Below are 22,948 nucleotides of genomic sequence, written 5' to 3' on the forward strand. Positions count from 1 at the left end.
ATAATGATAAAAAAATTGTAAGGCCAAAGTTCAAACACACCACAAGGGAATGCAAGGCTACCTCAAGAACGGCCTAGGGATCGCTGCTCTTGGGGTATCCAATAGGTAAATAAATGATTTTATATTTTTACATTGTATTGAAAAATTATAATTGAGGGCGCATAAGAGAGTAGCCATTGGGTTTTATAACAGAAGATTTTCTGTTATTTTTGCTAGAGGAGGCAAGCCAGATCCACCCTTATTTATTTTATATTTATTTTATTTTATTTATTATTTATTATTAGATATAATAATTAAAAAATTAACGTGACTATAAAATATAAAATGCTGCTACACTCACCGCTCCTAACTACCACCGGGAGGTACCGTTAGTTATAAAGTTTTATTTTATTTTTTTTGTCTTTTCATACATGTATTTTTTACACTTTTAAATACTTTTTAAAAAAATAAAAAAAATTATAAGATTATTAAAAGATAATTTCTTAATCATTAAATAAAAAAATTAAAAAAAAAGTTAAAAAACAAAGCGGTAGAGTTGAGCAGTAAAATGGAGAGGAAGAATAGTATTATCCTAAAATATATGATTTACACCTACTAAAGTTATTTTTTTTTTTAACTTTTTTATTGAACACTTGAAATGAATATTGTGAAATAGATAATATCCCTTTAATGTAAAATATAAGTTATTTTAATTATTTTATTTATTAATATAATATGAAAGGACTAAAATATACCATAATCAACTAGTATATTTCAAGTGTACGACACTGCGACATTTCGAGTGTTTGTACTTTGTACGTTTCCCTTAAAAATACTCTTTAATATGTCGTTGATTAAGATTTGAATACCAGATGCTCCAGACAAAGGCAGAGGAGGAGATGGAGGTTTGGTGGCGGAGTCGGAAATGGGAGCAGATACGGGTATTCTTCTTGATATTGCTTCTTCACGGTGTGGCCATTCTTATCTTCACTCGAGGTTTCCTTCTCACCCGGACCGAGCTCCCCTTTTACAGCCATTGCTCCGATCTTTCCCAATCGCCTTGCTTTTCTTCTTCGTCGTCGTCTTCTTCTCCTAACTCTTCCCATTGTTGGACCAAGCCGGTTGTTGATCGCGTCGTCATCATTGTCCTCGACGCCCTCAGGTACTACCAATCCTTTTTTGTTTTTCTTTTCCTTTAGATATATTTTTATTTATATTTTTTTTCCTTTTAGGTTTGACTTTGTTGCTCCCAGTACGTTTTTCGAAGGTCAGATTTTTTTACTGTTTCGGTTTATCTTAATTTCTGCAAGATTTTTTTTTTTTAACTGGCTTAACTTAAAATTGTGAGTGATTGATATTGATTTGAGTGCGTGCAAATGTCAGTGTCGAAACCATGGATGGACAAATTACGAGTGATTCAGAAGCTGGCTTCTGAGCGAGGATCTTCGGCTAGGATTTTCAAAGCTATAGCAGATCCACCAACCACGAGTTTGCAGCGTTTGAAAGTGATTTTTTTTCCGTGTACTTCTTGTTATGGTTTCATGTGCGTTATTCAATTTCGTTTTGTGCATTTCCTTTTTTATTGATAAGTAAGAAAAATTTATTAATCCTCATAATTATGCAATGCCTAAGTACACAAGTAGTATACAAGAGAAATATACCTAATTAGAGCCTTTTTTTTTATAGGTAATAAGAGATTTTATTCCAAGTAAATAGGCATAGCCCAAGTACATAGGGAGTATATATGAGAAATCACCTAAATACAAACTAAAGCAAAATATAATTAAAATAAAGCATTACAAGATATTCATGTCCCTCACTAGATTGTTCATCCAAAAATTTAAAGTGCTAAAGAAAAAATTCCTAAATTCCCCCATTGAACATTCACAATCTTCGAAGCACCTCCCATTTCTCTACAGCCATAAGCACCAGAACAAACACAAAGGAATCATCCTCCATTCAGCTTTATTGCCTCCACATCCCACAGTGCCTTGCCAACTAGCCAAGAAATCCACCACTTGAAAAGGCATCACCCAAGCAACGCCTACCCTTGCAAATAACTCATTCCATAAAGCAGTCACCATTTCGCTATAAAGAAACAGGTGATTAACTGATTCATCATCTTTTTTGCACAAGAAGCACCAATCCGTGACATATAAACCCATTTTCCTCAAATTATCAGTTGTTAAAACTTTCTCCAGTGACACCAACCAGCAGAAAAATGCAACTTTACTGGGCACTCTAGCTTTCCAAATGCATTTCCAGGGGAATGTATTATTATAATGTCTATTTAACACCTTGTAATTGGAATTCACCGAGAATCTGGACTTATTATCATGAACCCACTGCATCCTGTCCTCCCTGATCAGATCAATCTTCTAATCATAAATTTTTACAAAGAAATCAGCAGCTTCACTCACTTCCTAGTCCTGTAAATCTCTAGTAAATTCCACATTCCAATTCAGCATGTTATTAGAGAATAAATATGAATCAGCCACAACAGCCCTTTTGTTTTTAGCAATCCTGAAAAGATTAGGAAATGCTAATTTAAGAGGTAAATGAATAAACCAAACATCGTGCCAAAAGAGAATATTAATCCCGCTCTCCACTTTGAAATTAATATTTTTAACAAAATCCCCCCATCCCAACCAAATGGACTTCCATAAACCCACCCCAAATACCCCTTTTATATCATTAGAACACCAATTCCCCCACATCCTTCCATATTTAGCATCTACAATCTGTCTCCACAATGCATTTCTCTCATTGTTGTATCTCCAAAGCCACTTCCCAATAAGAGCTTTATTAAAAAGCTTTAGATTCCGCACACCTAAACCTCCACAAGACACCGAAGTACAAACCTTATTCCAATTCACCAAATGAAATTTTCGTTCCTCCCCAATGCCATCCCATAAGAAATTTCTAAAAAACCTCTCAATTTTTTTAACCACCCCTGCTGGAATAGGGAAAAGAGAGGGGTAATAAGTGGATAAATTAGACAAGGTGCTTTTAATTAATGTAACTCTTCCCCTTTTGGACAAATATAGCTTTTCCAACCAGCTTGTCTCCTTTCAATTTTCTCAATCACCCCATCCAAAACAGCCATAGATTTATGAGGAGCCCCCAAAGGTAACCCAAGATATTTCATGGGAAGAGAAGATACTTTACAATCCAGAATATTAGCAAAATCATAAATATTGCTGACTGAACCCACTGGAACAATTTCAGACTTATTTAAATTGATTCTAAGTCCAGAGACAGCTTCAAAGCATAACAATAAAGCTCTTAAAGCACGAAGATGATCCTTGTTAGCATCACTGAAAATTAGAGTATCATTCGCAAAGAGAAGGTGAGAAACTGTGATGCATCCCCTAGAGACGTCTCCCACCTTGAAGCCCGACATAAAACCTCCTACAACTGCCATATCAATCATACGACTCAAGGCATCCATGATTAAGATAAAAAGGAAAGGAGATAATGGGTCTCTTTGCCTTAATCCACTGGAGCTATTGAAAAAACCAGCCGGAGAGCCATTCACCAAAATAGAGAACTTTGCCGTCGAAATGCAATGTCTTATCCACGAGCACCATTTCTCTCCAAATCCAAATCTCCCAAGCAAGTAGAGAAGGAAATCCCAATTGACATGATCCAAAACCTTTTCCATATCCAAGTTGACTAAAATTCCAGATTGTCCCATCCTTTTCCTACTTTCCAAACACTCATCAGCAATTAATACCGAGTCAAGGATTTGTCTTCCCTTCACGAATGCATTTTGAGGCTTTGTTATAATCTTGTCTAAAACCACGCAAAGGTGGTTAGCTAGCAACTTAGAGATGATCGTGTAAACCTCATTAACCAATCTAATAGGGCGAAAATCCCTCATATCAACAGCACCCACCTTTTTAGGAATAAGAGTTATGAAAGTTGTTTAAAGCTTTTTTCAAATTTTCTGAAGGAATGAAATTCATCAAAAACTTTCATAATATCATCCTTCACAATATCCTAGCAAGCTTGAAAAAATGCCATAGAAAAGCCATTGGGACCCGGAGTCTTATCCTTGGACATGCCCAGAACTTCATCTTCCTCAAAAGGCCTCTCTAACCAAACTGCAGTAGGAGGATCAATGGAGTCAAAATCCAGCCCATCTAACTTAGGCTTCCATGAAAATTCTTCCCGAAAAAGTTTCTCATAGAAATTCACAATATGATCTTCAATCTCTTCCTTGTCACCAATTCAATATGAGCTGACTGATACTTTAGAGCTTTGGCATGTTGGGAAATGCTGGGGTGATGAAAATTGGCCATATAATCTGTGTACTTGGGCTATACCTATTCTTATTAATATAATATGTTACTTATAAAAAAAATATATAATATGTTACTTGTAAAAAAAAATCGGCCATATAATGCAGCTACCTCAGAGACATTTTTCCCCTTAAAATTTAGGGATAATTCAATTTCCCCCTCCCACGACTACTACCTTATTGGCACTTACCTCCTGAACTGAGTCAGTACAACTCAGATCCATGAATTATGATGCTACCAACCCCATTGTCATTTACCCCTTACTTGTGCTATTTTAGAGCAAATGTGAAAATGAGGTGGTAGTTTGTGGATTCGTGTTTTATTGAGTCAAAAGTTTAGGGATAAGTGACGCTAGGCGGTAGTTTGTGGGTCTGAGTTGTTGTGTGACAAAGCTTAGGAGAGTAAGTGTTGATAGAGTGATGGTTCGTACGGAAGAAGGAACTAATAGTATCTGTTGGTCCCACTGGATTGGTTTAGTGGAACTTTCATTCTTTGCAAATATATGATTTTGTTGCAGCAGGCAGATTTTCTGATACAAAAATTCTATATGCAGTCACTTTTGCGTACTCTTTGCGCATTCTGCTAATGTGATTGGCTGTCATTTTTTTAATATCAAATAATTGTTTTGGCCAATCACATCATTGGGGTGCGCAAGGAGTACACAAAAGTGACTGTATCTAGCAGAACTCTGACTGATATGTTAGTTTCTTTCCTTCTCTACTATGAGATTAAACAAAACTTGGATGTTTTATATTTCAAATCAGTTCATCTGAAGCATGAGCTTACTCTCTAATGTTGCCTTGTTCCACTTGCATTTTTTTCAGGGACTGACAACTGGTGGACTACCAACATTTATTGATGTTGGGAATAGTTTTGGTGCTCCTGCAATTGTTGAAGATAACTTTATACATCAGGTTGACATTGCGATTTACTTTGCTCACATATATATATGGTGATTTGGTTTGCTTAGTATTAGATTCTTTTTCTTGTTTGTTACTGTGATGTAAATCCAATACAAGGGCTCTCTTGCAGTTAGTTCAAAATGGAAAGCGAGTGGTGATGATGGGGGATGATACATGGACACAACTGTTCCCTAATCATTTCAAAAAGTCTTATCCGTACCCCTCTTTTAATGTTAAAGATCTTCATACGGTATGCATCACGTTTCCATGTAGGTTTGAGCTTCAATTACTCTTCCCCTATAATATTTGATGGAGTCTGCTTGTTAGAAAAAACAAATGGAGTTATAAGTTGTTCATCAATTATTACACTGACTAAAAAGTAACTGAAGTTTATTCTCCAGGTGGACAATGGATGCATCGAACACCTGCTCCCAACCTTGTATCAAGATGATTGGGACGTTCTTATAGCACATTTTCTTGGTGTGGTATGATCAGCATGCTTTATTAGTGAAGCAAAACTTGGTTGGATATCTTCGGTTTGTGTTTGTGTAAAACTGCTGTTTTAAGTAGTGTATATTGCTATAATCTGTGTGTAATTTTCCTTCTGAATGTTACTTATCAAAAAAAAAAAAAAAATTCCTTCTGAATAGTTTGGGCACAAGCAGTTGTGAACCAAAATTTGCAAGCATATACAGGATATTAATGATCAAACTGTACTTGGGACTAATATTTATGGCTATCTAACTAGATGATCATATTTGAACTGGAAAACCAAAATTCTCCTGAATGAAGTTTTTCACTTATCCTATATACTTGGGCTCTTGCCTATTCTTATGATGAATAAAATCTTGTTTACTGATTAAAAAAAAAAGCTTCACTTATTATCTAACATATATGCCAAAGATGCCCCAATATAAAAATGGGTTGAACCATTTAATTATTTAACGTAAGAAAACTCCCTCATGGCGGGAGTAATGTGGGACACATCCAATCTTTCACTTGGTTAGCGATTTTGTTAATTAGTCAATTGTTTGTACTCCAATTTCTGGGGGTGGATTAGGGATTTGTAACTTGATGAAATTCAACCAAGCCTTGTTGGGTAAATGGTTGTGGAGGTACCAACATGAGAGGGGCGGCCTTATGGAAGTCCTTGATAGATTCACGATGGGAGGCTTGGGAAGGATAGTGCTCGAATGAGGTACACGGCCGATGTAGGGTGGGTTTGTGAAAATGCATTAGGAGATATTTGGAGATTTTTCGAAGACATGAACATTTTGTGATGGGTGACGACTCGTGTTAGATTTGGTATGAAAAATGGTATGGTGAACAAAGCCTCCAAGACACATTTCCTGCCATTTTTGAGCTTGCACGAGATATGGATGCAGCGATAGCTGACCTCTTGGTCTTTTCTAGTGGCTCCCTCAATGGAATGTAGATTTCATTAGGGCAGCCCAAGATTGAGAGTTGGAGACTATCACAGAGTTCTATGCGGCATTGTATTCCATAAGCATGACAGAGGGTACCATAGATAAGATGAATTGGAGCCCTTCCAAGAAAGGTAAATTCACTGTCAAATAGTTTTGCCAAGTTTTAATGAGCCTTGAAATGACCATGTTCCCATGAAAGAGTATATGGGAAACGAAAGCTCATTCAAAAACAGCTATTTTTCGTATGGACAACATCATTGTGAGGTGACCAGGACCACGTGGGATATTTGTTCGCGAGAATTGGATTTCATGGGTCATGCCTCTTAGATTGGTGGATTTCCTTGCAAGCTAGAGAGGCCTCCAAGGTAATTTACAAGTGGTGGCAATTTGGAGAATGGTTCCTATATGTATGTGGTGGCATATTTGGCAGGAGAGAAATGATAGAAGTTTCGAAGATCGTGAGAGAATAGTGGATGAGCTTAAAGTTTTCTTTTTTAAATCATTGTTCTTACGAGGAGGGGCAATTGTTTGTAATGGGCTTAAATGTCCATGATTTTCTCCTTTCAATTGTAAACTCTAATTAGGTTATTCTCATATATATTCCTTGTGTACTTGGGCTTTGCCTACTTAATGGTGAAAATAATACGATATAGTGCTTGCTTGTACAATGAGAAAATGCGAGGGAGCTCCTTAGGATTATCACTCTTAAAGAAGGTTTCATTGGTCATGCTCCCAGCTTCATTTTGTGAAATTTATTATAGGACATGAACAGTTGTCTTTTGTCATATGGACATCGTGTCAAAGCCAATGTGCTGTGGTGCAATAAAGTCATAGTGTTGCTCATATCTTTGGAGATGCATGGTGAAAAAGGAAAAACTGCTTTGGAGTTTACAGAAGTTTCAATTAGATCTATATCATAGTTGATAACTTGTGTGGACAATATATTTACAAGTTAAGTTTTAAGTGAAAGTCTTGGAGAGAGAAAATCCTCTCCGTACACTTTCGTTCTCAAACACTTTTTGTATGAAAGTTGATGGTTTCGTGATAGTTTGAGTTGGTTGTTTGGCTGAAAAGGATCATGTCTCATGTGAAAGCTGTAGCTATTGAACAAAAATCCTTTGAGGTAGTTAGGGAGGGTCAATGGTTGATTCTTACAGAAAAAGGGAGGAAGTTTATGATAAGAATGAGAATGGAGCTAGCCACAGCAAGGTGGTTTAGCAAAGCCTTGGAGGATGGTAGGACTGCTAGGAGAAAAAGGATATTATGCAAGCCATCGGGAAGGGGACAGAGGCTTCATTGTGCAGAGATGCACAAATATTCAAGGTGAGTTCATGGTGATGGAAGAGTATCGAGGGGGTGGATGTCGAAGATGCATTCTAGTTCCAGATGGGAGAGATGGAAGAGGATGGTGGAAGCTGGTGGAGTTGTTAAGGGAAGCTTCTCGTATCGGTGGGCAGGCACCACCAGCGGCAATGACGTTACTGAAACCTTCTTCATACAAGGAGGCTCTTCAACAACTGAGGCCTGTGAACCTATCCTATCAATTGGACAGGAGGGCTGTTAGTGGGGCTGTCAGTGGTGCCGTGTCCGTAGGTGAGGAAGATGGCAGGAGAGTTGTTGGTCTTCAAAAGGAAATGGTTTTGCGTGTATTGTCTGACATGCAAAATCAGATGGGGGAGCTGCAAGAAAAGATTTACTTTATGAAACGCTGCGTTGAGGATCAAGGGGGTCAAATGGGGGTTGGGTTTAATAAGGGAGCAGGATATGGACTACCAGCTAAGGGCCCAGGAGACGGCCCAAGGGGCAAACCAAGGGCAAGGAACCCATGGTCTTCCATGGGGATAAGCCCGGTCCTTCAAACGGGCCAAGGCCCAGTAGGCCGGAAAACAGACCCAATGGGTCTGTTTGGAGGAGACAAGGGGCCTCCCTCCCACATGTTGCAGTGGGATCAGTTGTGGGCAGCGGGACTCATCCTCTGGTGACGGTGATGGGGTTGCGGCCACCGGCGAAGGTGGTAGTAACAGCAACAGTAGCAGAACCGGCAGCGGTAGTTGTATCGGAGGATGTATCGGGTTTGAAGGCACAACCCGAAATGCATGAATCAGAAAAGGGCAGTGGGCCGAATCTTACCCAGATCGGGCGATTGACACTTCCAAGGCAAGTGGAGGTCCGGCGGGGAGGGTCTGCAGCACGACCGATACGGAGGGGCTGCAGCATGTATCGGGCGTGAAGGATAAGCCCGAAATGCACGACTCGATGCAGGCTTTTGGGTCGTATATGGGATAGAACCGGGCAATGGTCACTAGCGATGCAAGTGGTGGTCCGGAAGAGGGGAATCTCGAAGGCCTGGAAGAGAGTTCAACAAGGGTGGGAGCTACACAGGCAGGGGCGATACCCTGTGGGCTGACACAGGAGAGTTCTGGGTTGTCGCAGAAATCTCTGTCAACTATGGGTCAGGACCAAAATTGCAGTATGATGGTAGAAAGGTCTCACGAAGAACAAAAGGAGGGAGAGGGGGGGAAGGAGCTTGCTGTGTTGGAGTATGAGGGTGGGTCAGAGGAGAAGGAGAGAGAAGAGGAAGTCACTTTGATCCTGTTTGAGCCAGATAAACAAATAGCAGAAGGGGTGGAATATCCAGAAGAAGACCCAACACCAATAAGTATGATTTCTCCTACTCTTTCGTCTGATTGGGTTTTGAAAAAGGTAGAGGAACTTAAGAGTTGTATGGGGATTTCGTGTGAGGGATATGAGGACCAGTTTAAGGCACTGATAATAGCAATGGAGGCAGGCCATCATGGAGTAGAGTAAAAAAGAGAGAGGGAGTTGAAGAGGCTGACCTGGTCCATTAATTATGAGGGGAAGGAGGGGAGTGCAAGCCGAGGAAGAAATAAGGGGAGGGCTGGTTCAGTTGTAAAATGAAGCACAAAATATTGATTTGGAATGTTAGGGGGCTGAACGAGATCAACAAACGCCTCCGTATAAGATCTCTTTTAAGACAATGGAAGATGGATATAGTTTGTCTACAAGAAACCAAACTGAAGCTAATCACTAGAAGAACTATAAGGAGCATATGGAGTTGTCAATATGTAGGATGGTCTTATTTACCTTCGAAAGGAGCCTCGGGAGGAATTTTGGTCATGTGGGACAAAAGGGTAGTGGAAAACATAGAGGAATTTGTGGGAGAATTTTCGGTGGGGTGTTGTTTCAAAAACACAGAGGATGACTTTAAATGGGCCTTTGGAGGGGTGTTGGTCCCAATTTAGATTGTGAGAGGCGGCTAGTTTGGGATGAACTTGCTGGCCTATGTTCTTGGTGGGATGTACCTTGGTGTATTGGGGGAGATTTTAACGTGACTAGGTTCCCTAGTGAAAGATTAGGGGAGGGGCACAACCTTGCTATGGTGGATTTTTCGGATCTGATTTTTGAATTGGGTCTTATGGATTTACCTTTGATGGGAGGTGATTATACTTGGGCTATAACCAAAGCTGGTCAAGATTGGACAGATTTCTCATATCTCCTTCTTGGGAGATACATTTTCCAGATTTGTGTCAAAAAAGGCTTCCAAGGATATGCTCGGATCACTTCCCGGTTAAGTTGGATTGTGGCGGTATTCAAGGGGGTAGAAGGCCTTTTAAGTTTGAGAATATGTGGCTAAAAACAGAGGGGTTTGTGGACTTGGTTTGGCAATGGTGGATTTCATTTCAACTCCAAGGCACTCCTAGCAATGTGTTGGCTGGAAAATTAAAGGCTTTGAAGAAGGAATTGAAGACAAGGAATGAGCAAGTGTTCGGGGATGTAACTTTACAAAAGAAGAGTTTATTTCAAGAGTTACAAAGTTTGGAGGGTGTAGGAGATGAGCTAAACCGAAAAGGGCAAGTGGTTTCTGAATTAGAAATGCTGCTACTAATGGAGGAAATTTCATGGAGACAAAAGTCAAGGGCATTGTGGCTTAGGGAAGGGGACAAGTGCACAAAGTTTTTTCACCGAGTTGCGAACTCACATAGGAGGTTTAATACTATAGAATCCATGAATATTGATGGAGTCACTTCTAAAGATCAAGCCGAGATAAAGGATCATGTGGCTGGATATTTTGAGCATTTGTTGTCGGAACCTTATGAGTGGAGGCCTACTTTAGATGGACTAGCTTTTGAGTCCATTGACCAAAGTAGTATGGATTGGCTGGAGAGACCATTTGAAGAGGAAGAGGTTCAGCTGGTAATCAGAAAAATGAACAAGGATAAAGCTCCGGGACCGGATGGATTTACTATGGCCTTTTTTCAGACTTGTTGGGAGGTGGTAAGGGAGGATGTCATGCAGGTTTTGCAGGAATTTTACAGTTTAGGCAAATTTGAAAAGAGCTTGAACGCTACTTTTATTGCACTAGTCCCTAAAAAGGCGGGTGCACTAGAGGGACATGATTTTAGGCCTATCAGTTTAGTGGGCAGCATATACAAAATACTTTCCAAAGTCCTTGCTAATAGGATGAGCACGGTTATGGATAAGATTATCTCCACGACTCAAAATGCCTTCGTCAGAGGGAGACAAATCTTGGACTCGGTTCTTATAGCAAATGAGTGTTTGGATAGCAGAATCAAGTCGGGAGAACCAGGCATCTTATGCAAATTAGATATGGAGAAGGCCTATGATCATGTTAACTGGGACTTCTTGCTCTATATGTTGTATAGATGTGGGTTCGGGAAAAGATGGAGGATGTGGATGAAGCATTGTGTGTCAACGGCCTGTTTCTCGGTATTGGTAAATGGTGATCTTGTGGGCTTCTTCAATAGCTCGAGGGGCCTCAGACAAGGGGATCCATTATCACCCCTTTTATTTGTTCTCGTCATGGAGGCCCTAAGTAGAATGGTGTCGGCTACGGTAGATGGGGGATTTTTTTCAGGATTTTCAGTGGGAGATAATAATCATGGGTCCATCATTATTTCCCACCTTTTGTTTGCGGATGACACATTGCTGTTTTGTGAGGCAAATATAGGACATGTTCAAGCTTTGAAGGCTATCTTACTTTGCTTCGAAGCGGTATCCGGGTTGAAGATTAACCTTGCTAAGACGAAGATGGGTGCGGTGGGGGAGGTAAGCAACATTAGGGGGTTGGCGAACATTCTGGGATGTGTGGTTTCTTCGTTGCCATTAAGGTATCTCGGTCTTCCATTGGGGGCTTCTTTTAAGGCTAAAACAATTTGGGAGGAGGTGGTGGAGAAAATAGAGCGTAGGTTGGCTGGGTGGAAAAGATTGTATTTAACTAAAGGAGGGCGTATCACTCTTATCAAGAGTACTCTTTCTAATCTCCCCACATACTTTTTGTCTCTATTTCCTCTCCCCATCAGCATTGCAAATAGAATAGAGAAACTTCATCGTGACTTCTTGTGGGGTGGAATAGGAGATGAGTTTAAATTTTACTTAGTAGGGTGGGATAAGGTGTGTACCCCTTTGAGAGATGGAGGATTGGGTGTTCGTAATATGAGGGCTTTTAATAAGGCTCTATTGGGTAAATGGTTGTGGCGTTATAATAATGAGAGGGAAGCTTTGTGGAAAGGGGTGATAGATATGAAGTATGGAAGTACCCGGGGGGGGGGGGGGTGTTCTAGAGAGGGGAGGGGGCATATGGTGTGGGGTTATGGAAGTTCATACGGAAAGGTTGGTGGTCCTTCGTTCATCATATTCGGCTATGTTTGGGGAATGGCAATCGGATTAGCTTTTGGCATGATGTGTGGGTGGGAGACATGGCGTTGAAGGAGGCTTATCCCACTATATTCAGAATTACACGGGACAAAGAAGCTGTGGTGGCTGACTTGAGGGTTATTACTAATGGCATACTAGAATGGAACATTAGCCTTACTCGTTATACACATGATTGGGAAGTGACGGAGCTGGTGGAGTTTCTTAACCTGCTGTATACTGCTGATATTGCTGTCACAAATGAAGATGAGATGGAATGGAGACCTTCTAGGAAAGGGATTTTTTCTGTACACTCCTACTTTGAATCATCTACCATACAATAGAGGCAGAATTTTCCTTGGAAGAACATTTGGAGGAGTAAGGGCAGGTTTGGGGCACAAGACAAAACACAAAATTCTCATCTCATCTCATCTCATCTCATCATTACACATTTTTCAAATCCTCATACAAAATATAATAAACAATTCAACTTTTTCAAATCCCAATACACTTTTTTCAAATCCCAAAACAATAATAATATTAAAACATAATATTTTAAACACAAAACAAAACACAAAATTCTCATCTCACCCCCCAAACCTGCCCTAAGCCACCTACAAAGGTGGCTTTCTTTGTCTAGACAGCAGCTTTAGGGAAGATTCTGACTATTGATAATCTTAGAAGACGTGGTTTAATTATCACAGATTGGTGTTGTATGTGTAAAAATAGTAGCGAATCGGTGGACCATCTACTCTTACATTGTGAGTTTGCAAGAGAAATTTAGAATTATTTCTTCAGTAGAATGGGAATTGCATGGGTAATGCAGGGAATAGTGGTGGAACTACTAGCAAGTTGGAGAGGGATTACTGGGACACCACAAATAGCAGCTGTGTGGAAGATGGCTCCTTTATGTATTCTTTGGTGCATTTGGAGTGAAAGAAATAATAGACTTTTTGAGGATCATGAACGCTCATTGGAAGAGTTTAGGAATTTTATGTGGAAGACTTTATTTATGTGGGCCATTGCTTTAGATATGAATGGTCTCAGCTTCCATGATTTCCTTGTAATTGTTTTTAGTTCCTAAATAGGTGTATTCACATGTATACTTCCAATGTACCTGGCCTATGCCTACTCTTTGATAAATAAAATATCTTATTACTTATATAAAAAAAAGAAGTTTCAATTAGTATCATCTTTGCTTTGGCCTGGGCGTTCTTATTAAAATTCTTGTTTTATGATGCTGATTCCATTGATGTAACACTTACTCTTTTATGATCCTAAAGAGGTGCACCAAGTCATTTAGAGCTTTATATTAGTAACAAACTAATGAACTATCATCTCCTCTCAATGTATATTGTTTCAGGCTGCAAGAGAAACTTATATTCATGATCTTTTGTATGACTCAGGATCATGCAGGCCACATATTTGGCGTTGATTCCGGTCCAATGATAGAAAAATTGGAGCAATACAATCTCGTTCTAGAGGTATGTTTGTTGAACTTATAGACACAAATGCCAGTTTGGACAACATACAAATTGGATTCTGCTTCCATGAATTCCTGGTCCATGTTTACTTGAGTTGGCACACATCAAGTTGCTGTGACAAATTTCTAGGTGTTTTAAACTAATAGTCTATCCCACATCTGTCAGAGTAAGTCATCCTGGTTCTTATACTGGTAGATGTTACTTCTGAAATTTAACTATTGGAGATAGTGGGTCTTGGCTTCTTTTTTCTTTCCTTTCAAAAATATTTGCATGCTTACTTTATTCAGGGGTTACTTTGTAGGGAATGTTTTGTTTTAGGTGCTGAAGAAGTTAAATTATATGGTTCTACTTTGCTGCTATCCTTCCTGAATTCGTCAAATCCTTAATTTTTAATCTTGTCCTCTCTCTGGCTTTACTAACATCAACAGATTGATCACTTATTTTGTTCCAGAAAGTAATTGAAGTTTTGGAGAGCCAATCTGGACCAGGTGGCTTACATGAAAATACATTTCTTCTTGTGATGGGTGACCATGGACAAACCCTTCATGGAGATCATGGTGGAGGGAGTCCTGAAGAGGTGTTACATATATCATGTTCTTGTAGAACCTATAGTTTGCGGTTATCAAATCCTTTGCTCATGCTGACCCCAGTCATGTAATGCAGGTTGAAACGTCAATATTTGCCATGAATTTTAAGAAGTCTCCATTTTCAATACCACCTGAGTTTGATACTTCATCTGGTGGACACAATTTGGTATTACCCATCTCTTAAATGCTGTTGGCTTCAAGATTTCTCCCATCAATTGGTTGCTTTCCCTTGGCTTTTCTTCTTCTTCCTCTACTTTAGCTGGATTTGGAATATCTACATGCTCATATTGCTTCTCCCAAAAATGAGAGAGAGAAAATAAGAAAAGAAAAAAAGTGGAGAAAGTTGTAAGGATGGATAAAACATAATAAGACGTGGCTTATTTAGACTTTTAGACAATACATACATCTGAGATTTTATTGCGAAGGTGCTCATTGTTTTATCTTCCTGAATATATATTTTTTTTCATCTTTGAAATCTTAGGATGGGAAGAAGATGCACATCAGCTCTATCCAACAGGTTGAAATGGTTTATCTTTCAGATGTCACATTTTTGGGACATTGTTTCTCTTGATACAGTTGTATATTTATTTTATGACCTGTATTTAGTTGAGTCACTCTTTGCAGCTTGACTTTGCAGTAACACTGTCATCGCTGCTTGGTGTCCCCTTTCCTTTTGGAAGGTGCAGTGTAAGCATCCTGTCAATATGAACTTTCTTATATGTTCATTTTACTTATAAAAAAAAATATTTACTTTTTTTTTTTTTTTTATGTTTTAAATTTATATACTTTGAGGTGCACTTGTGGGAAACTCCTTGCCAAGTGTCTGTTCACTCCCGGGATTAGTCAGTACTTTGTTCTCAAACACCCGGTGCCAATAAAAAAAAAAAGTATACACTTTTATGATGGCTTTAGTAATGGATTGCTTAGCTCAAATGTATTTTTCCTCAACTCCTTCTAATATATGCCTTGGGCAAGTGATGCAGGATTCTTTTGGATTAAAACCCGTAAATTGGATACATAATATTTAGGTTTGGTGTGGAAGGGCTGGGTTGTTATAGTTTGGTGGGGTTAGAGTCTCGACAAAGAATGCCGCTGGCAAACCACTGAAGACCTCTGAGAGAGGAGTAAATGCTGATGCTTTAGTTTGGGATAGATAATAATGACATAAGGCCAACCAGGGAACTGCAGATTATTCTTCATCATGTCAGGGTTTATAATTTCCACATTTACTAGAAAGCTCCAGTGATGGCCCATAAGTTTTTCATTAGTGTGTGTAGTCCTGCTTCTGCACTTTATATCCAGCCTATAGTGATTTAGTTTTAATTTTCAAACTTTCTGAAATCTTTTAGTTTTAAAATTGGGACACCTATTCCAATAGGATTAGGAATACCAAATTTCAGGTCCTTTGAGGCTTTTCTAGAAGTTTTAATTGCATCTTTTCCTTTTTTTGATTGCTTTGGAAACCTGTGACTGATTGATTACCTAATAAGGCTTCTATCATTTTTTTTTTTTAAACTCTGTTGGGATAGCTGATTCAGCAAATGTGAACCCAACCAATTAGACTTCCTCATGAAAATCCATGCTCCATCTGCTACTCAACAATGTTGGTGGGATAACTACGGTTAATGCTATACTATAAATGGTCTTGAAAGAAAAAATTAGCCCCTTTGTACTTTTTTTTTAAATCTTTTGTTTTGTTCTAAACCTTCATTCTCATACTTGTAAGTTGTAAGAGCATTCACTCTTGTTTCAAACTGCCAAGTACTTTTCTGTAATCAAATGAGACAAATCTGTGGATGTGTCAAAATCGTTTGATGTCATGCCCATGTAGAAGCATAATTGCATTCTACTGGGGTTCTGTTAAGCCTAGGTGTTTTTTTGGAAAATTCAATGAGCCAACCATGAGAGTTTGTCCATCTTTGCTTACTTTTCTTGTCATATGCTTTTAACATGATAATAAGAACATTAAATGGATTAGTGATATACCATAAAAAAAAAAACATGATATGTTGTTTTTGTCCCTATGCAGACAATTCTTTAAGCTGACCGACTCAAACAAGTTATTTATAGAAATAACCATGTGAATACACCTGCTTACAAGCATATCTTGTTTTCTCGTATTCTTCAATATACTTGTTCAAACATATGACAATTATTTATCAGTGTATTATTGGCCATTAGCTCACCAGTGTTTTATTGTATTAGTACTTTCTGTTTTATTGTTATTTTGTACATTTTCTATATTAAGAATAATACTCATGACATTCTCTTTTTGTTCAGCATTGGGCGTGTTAATGCTGATTTATATGCTTTAGGTTCTGGTACATTGAACTCAGAGGGCACTAATCTAGAAAAATGTCAGAATCAGTCAGAATTGGAACAATGGAAGCAAAATTATGTCAATGTACTCTGTATCAATTCTTGGCAGGTATTTATCTTGTTGGCTTTAGAGTTGATATTCAAGCAAGGGGCCGCAGAGATTTTATGAATATCTAAGGATTTTTCTCCTTTTGATTTAATTCAATGAGTTACAACGTGTAAATAAGGTGGGGAACATTTAACTTGGAAAAACGTTTTGACAAATAATTTGTGCTTGCCATTTGTTAATTGTTATTCACAGCACAACTCTCAAGTAAAGGATTGTGAAGAAAGGTAGCACGCTTTATAGCTCTTGGTCTGGAAATCTATATTGGAAAAAGATCCCAACTAAACTTACCACCCTCCCCAAACTCCTTTGTTGTTTATCACCCAAGCTTCTTTATCCACAAAGATTCCAGAAGAGTTGATTTTCTTTTTTATAAGTAAAAGATTGTATTAATGAAATAGGCATAGCCCAAGTACTCAAGTTGGTATACAAGAGTCAACACCTATCTAGGAAGATGAAATGGAAATAAGAAATCATGAAAAATCAAGGCCATTGAAATCAATAGCTTTGGCCCAAAGAAATAAGGTTCTAATAAGAAACAATCTAAGCTCTACTGAAGAGCGCTTCTTGTCTTCGAATGTCTGGACATTATGCTCCTGTCATAGGCACCACAGAATCAAATAGGAACCATCTTCCACACAGCTGTGATTTGTGGAATTCCACCTAGATTTGTCCAACTGGCCAGAAGTTCAACCATAGTGGCAAGCATAACCCAGGCTAGCTCTAACTGTCTGAATACATCTTCACATAACGCTTTAGTGACCTCACAATGTAGTAGAAGATGATCCAAAATCTCACCACTTTTTCTGCACATACAACACCAATCGACTATAATTACCCTGCATTTCTGTAGGTTATCCGTTGTAAAAATCTTTCCCCAAGATGTTGTCCAAGCAATGAACGCTGCTTTGGGAAGTGCGTTATTTCTCCAAATCCTTCTCCATGGAAAGTGATTGTTCTGTGATTGTGTGAGAGATTTATAGAAAGAGAGAACCGATAATGTATCTTTTCCTACAAGTACCCACCACAACGTGTCAGAGCCTTGAGGGCTCGGATGAATGGAGTACAAGAGTCTAAAGAAGTCCTCAAAGTTGTCAACTTCCCAATCTTGGGCCGCCTTGGTAAAGCTCACATTCCCTAGAAGATTTGATTACTTCTCTGTTTTCAGCTCTCCAAGGGTTCTCTTTTCTTCTAGTAACCTCATCTGCCCTTCATCTCCCATTTCAAAACCCAGCATTTTTACACAATCATTACAACCATCCATAACAAATTTACAAATCCTGCAAATATTCCAGCACCTTAATTGACCAGCATCCCCCGGTCTCATTATCATGCTTCTGAGACACATTGAATCTCAGCCACCTCTCCTCTGCAAGATCTGTACACTTTTAAGCGACCTTTGATCCAATATCAAATCTCTCTCTCTCTCTCTCTCTCTCCGCGCCCCCCCCCCCTCCCCCCCGTAGGGGTCCGCTGCTCCAATTAACATATGGTGATCAGACCATCATTAACACACTGCATGCTGGTGCTTAAACTCATTTTTAACAAGCCAATTGAACAATTGTGGTTGATCCTAAGCACTCTTAAGCCGTTTTTGTTCTTCAATTAAAAAAGACCTCTTATGCTAATATCAACATCATTCATAGAGCATGCAATTTAGCAAAAATGTGCACATTATATCTTCAACATGTGGAGAGACCTATATATATTTTTAAGATCAGCGTTGGGATTTAGCTTCAAAACTTTATGTACTAAGAAGGGGACTGATATTTGGAATTTTTTGGAATTTCTGTTTAATAATTTTATTTAATGTTTTTCAATGATTAGTGGCTGCAAGATCTTCATTTAGAAGTTAACCCAGAAAAAAAAAATATCACTGAGGTAGTTTTATGGGGTTCATCATCTCTATTAGTGACAAAATGATTCTTATTGTTTAGGTGAAAAGGTACATTGATGTTTATTCAGCTTCATCTCTCATCGGATTTTCCCATGAAGACTTGTTGCAAATTGCGGATGTATATGCTCAAGCAGAGAAGAGTTGGTCCAATACTACAAAGAAATTATTCTTAGATCAAAATGAATGCTCTGATTCATTATTACCTGCTCTTAAGATGCAAGTTGACTTGTATGTTAATTTCCTAACAAGTGTCGCTGAGCTAGCACGCTCAAAATGGACTGAGTTTAATTTGAAGATGATGGGTACTGGTTTCGGCATAATGTTAGTGTCTCTGCTTATCCATTTACTATCTATCAAGTGGGTGGCCAAGCAGTATGGTGCTTCATTTACTTGTGGAGATTCTGGGATTTCGTTAGGCTTAATTGTTGCATGTTTTGTGGTGGTTATACGTGCAAGCAGCTTCCTCTCAAATAGTTATATTTGTGAGCTCTCCGTCACTGAATATTTATTGTTGTATGGTTGTACATTCCATTTTATATGCTGACATTTCACATCTTTTTTTTCTTTTCTGTGATAATGTTGGGATCAGTGGAAGAAGGAAAAGTAGCAAATTTTCTTTTGGCTACAACTGGCATTTTTAAGTTACGTTACGCAATCCTGAGGAAGAAGATGCTATTAGAAGTAGGTATTTTCTCCTGAGATTCTTGCAATTTCATTTTGAGCAATCTTCAACCTCATGTATATTATAGGGTACTATAACACTTATTTTTGTTGTTTATGGGATGCTTGTGTTTGGGATTTAGTTCAATTTGTTCAGACCCAATCCTGTAAAAGCCCACTCAACTATAAACTCATGTGATTTATATTAAGTTTGTTAAAATTAGATCGTAAGTCATTAGGTGCTTGACAAACTAAGTATTTAGTTTTGTATGGACTTCAAGTTTTCAACACTTAGAACCTGTTTCTTGATTTTAATAAGTTCACGAAGCAATAACAAAACAAAAAGAGCTACTGTAACTATGGTTTGGTCACTTGTATGGTTCACAAAACACTCTTCTTTAATCAAGATTGTTTCCTTTGAAGCTAATGTTTCAGGTATGTATTGCAGGCAGTTGTCTTCCTTCTCTTGATCACCTTTTGCAGATTTACCATTGAAATTGGGCTATCAAAGCAGGCCGTGACCTCTCAATTTCTGAACGCATATCCTTCGTGGATGATGAGTATGGTCTCACAGTTTCCTGCTTGGATGTATATAGCTGAAGTTGTGCCAATGCTAGTGGTGATTTTGTTGTCATACTTGCTATACAAGACCATTTCTAACAGCTGTTTTGTGGGGATTTGGAAGTATGTGATCATGGGAACCATTTTAAGTTATATGCTCATAGCAGTGCACTGGGCCTCAGAAAGTGGTACATGGAGTCTGGCTCTGGTTTCTTATGGCATTGGCAGAAATTGCATTCCCCGAATGATTTATGGTATTGGGCTTGGACAATTATCACTACTGGCATTTAGTCAGCTGTTCAACAAAGATAAAGGTTTAGATCGCAGCAAAAGCTTAGTTGTTAAAACGGTGGGAATGCTATCTGCTTTGAGTTCAGTCGTCATTCTGCTGTCAGGAAAACAAGGTCCCTTGGTTGCTTTAGCATCCATAATTGGAGGTGATGGTTGCTTTTGTACCGCATGCTTAGTTTTATTATACTCAGTTTAGGAAGATATTTTTTGCAATCTTATACTTGCATTAATGTAAGGCAGTATCCACTCATTTAAGTTCGGAAAATATGCATCCATTTAGTCATAGATTTTTTTTCATTAAATAAGACTTCTGTGGATGTTGTATCTTTAGCTGTTAAAGTGTAGTACACATTTATGAAGGATCTGCTATATGTAAGTTTGTGTCTTTCCAGGCTGTTGCATAATGAGGCTGGGCAACATGGAAAACGAAGCCAAGGACAGCATGAGTGATCCTCTTCCCGTAATACAATGGAACCTTCTAGCGGCATGTATGTTCTTCTGCACTGGTCACTGGTATGTTGCTTGTTCCCTACTACGAGGTTTGCAGGTTTTTTGCCATTTGTACTGCTGCTAAGCTTTATGTTTTGTCGGAAACTCATTCGCTGTGCAACACTAGACAACTTTTATGTTTGTAATGGATGTGTGTGGGCCTGTGGCTGGTAATTTTGGATTTATCTTCCATACCCTCTAATAAATTTTTCTTCAGGTGTGCTTTTGATGGCCTTCGATATGGTGCTGCATTTATCGGGTGAGTCTTAGGCTTGTACACACAAACCTAGTTATTAGAATTGTCAATTATCAATGGGGAGCTTGCTAGCCAAATTAACTCAATTGAACAAGTGGCAACTCAGCAGTCTTTTTAATTAACTTTCTTGAGCATGAGATTTCATTAGTGGTTAACTCCCTTTTGGTGATGCAGTCATTTTGCCACTATTATAGTGATTGATATGGCTGGTTTAATTGCCAGTACCCTGTTGATGAATGATTGACCCTATACCCATTTTCAGGTTTGATGAATTTATCCTTATTCGCCAAGCAATCTTCCTTACAATTGACACATTTGGTTTTTCTCACATCCTTCCTATATTTGCACTGCCATTTCTTGTTGCTCGCCAAAATATGTTGAGTCAGAAACAATTCATTTTAATGCGGTTATCTCAAGTAAGTTTATTACCTGGATGTTTTTGTATATTAGGTACAAGTCCCAAATGCATTAGCCTCATACAAGCCCTTTATAAAAAGGTGGACCCTACTATGAAAAAATGTGAAAAACTCAATTTTTCTTGATGGGGTCCACATTTTTACAAAAGGCTTGTACGTTTGGGGCTTGTACCTAGCATTACTCTGCTACGGTCGGCTTGTCTAACCTGTGATAAATGGTGTGATTGATAGCTGTTTATGTTGTAGGTATATCTGACGTATGGGCTCATTACGGCCACCACAGTTACAGTCACGATGTTATGTGTCACAATTCACAGGCGGCATTTAATGGTAAATTCTACAAGGACTGTTTCATTCATGTCAATCTGTGCAACGTAGAGTTATGTTACGTACCACTCACATCACACTCCCATCACATTTTACCGATATTGCATTGCGCACATCAATCATTTAGATCAACGATAAGGGGGCAGTAGTATTATAGCATTTTCAAACATGTGATGATGATGCCATACTGATAAGTGTACTGTTGAATATCCTTTTCAGGTATGGGGGTTATTCGCCCCAAAGTTTGTTTTCGATATCGTGGGTCTTATCCTTACAGATGTCTTCATTTGCTTGGCCTCACTTTTCTATTTCGGTCGAGTGGAGAAGGAAGTGCTACAAAATCCAAGTACTGAAAAATGATTGCTAATACTACGAGCAACATATTTTCAAGTTATGTAATTAGTATTTATTTCAAGCACTGGTTTTGATTTTTTCTTAAGAGGATATGCGTTGAGAAACGCATCAAGTCGGTTACATATGCATGGTTAATCTCGGTTTGCCAAATACGAAGTTTGTTCTTGAAAAGCTATCCATGTTAAGCTTTGTAGTTTGCGTCTTTCTTGCGATGATGATCTTTTGATTTCAAATCCAAAACAAAATGGTCCCTAAGATTGTTGTTATGAAGAAGGTGGTTTTTTGGGCACTCTGTTAGATAACTGTTTAGGAGAATATATTACAGCCATCAGAAGTCTGACAGCCTTGGTAGGAAGTGGTATAGATCAGATCTGATTGGATTCAAAGTGATCACTCCTACTCTCCGCTTCCCCTAAACTATTCTCATAGAAATTGAAGTATTCCGTGTTTAATCTCATGAGATAGAAATAGAAGTATTTCGTGTTTAATCTCATCCACTTATTACGGGTTAATTAGTACCTATCTACCTATTTACATTCTCAACACTTCTATAAATAACACCTAAAGGTAATAGAGATAGGACTTTTGGGTATATATACTCATGTTGAGATCACGCTTCTCTAATCTAGGCATCTAGTGCCGTTCTCTCATCTAGTGCAGTTGGTAGTGTGAACGTCCTATAATTGACACCACCAACTGACCAACTCCAAGCGGCACGCGTTGGAGCACTAACTTCTTATTCTTAAGCCATTAATCTACAAAGTCCAAGGAGCCATGCCTCTAAATGATGGTGCCTGGCCCCACTTGTTGGCATAGTGCTCTTCGTTTCCCACGCACTCGCGAGAATATGATCAAGTTGTCTAGAGTAAACTCACTTCCTCTTCCTTTCCGCATTGCTTACAGCTTTTGTTTTGTT

At 38.6% G+C, this 22,948-nt stretch overlaps 1 protein-coding gene across 2 annotated transcripts; it reads left to right on the forward strand.

Annotated features, from left to right (window-relative positions):
• The first annotated feature begins 807 nt into the window (after window positions 1-807).
• On the forward strand, window positions 808-22,234 carry LOC121251992 (GPI ethanolamine phosphate transferase 3). Of its 2 annotated transcripts, XM_041151430.1 has the most exons (20): window positions 808-1,141; window positions 1,212-1,246; window positions 1,363-1,484; window positions 5,108-5,197; window positions 5,316-5,435; window positions 5,587-5,670; window positions 13,692-13,769; window positions 14,221-14,346; window positions 14,433-14,522; window positions 14,838-14,873; window positions 14,981-15,036; window positions 16,637-16,784; window positions 18,719-19,160; window positions 19,268-19,359; window positions 19,787-20,336; window positions 20,583-20,703; window positions 20,897-20,938; window positions 21,198-21,351; window positions 21,598-21,681; window positions 21,898-22,234. In XM_041151430.1, exons 1-20 carry the CDS (start codon window positions 852-854, stop codon window positions 22,036-22,038), a joined length of 2,901 nt encoding a protein of 966 aa, XP_041007364.1. In that variant the 5' UTR covers window positions 808-851; the 3' UTR covers window positions 22,039-22,234. The 2 variants fall into 2 exon arrangements, with proteins under 2 accessions (XP_041007364.1, XP_041007365.1); XM_041151431.1 differs by lacking the exon at window positions 14,838-14,873.
• Window positions 22,235-22,948: the final 714 nt, after the last annotated feature.

This window comes from Juglans microcarpa x Juglans regia, chromosome 2S (genome assembly GCF_004785595.1).
Source record: "Juglans microcarpa x Juglans regia isolate MS1-56 chromosome 2S, Jm3101_v1.0, whole genome shotgun sequence".
Classification (NCBI taxonomy): Eukaryota; Viridiplantae; Streptophyta; class Magnoliopsida; order Fagales; family Juglandaceae; genus Juglans; species Juglans microcarpa x Juglans regia.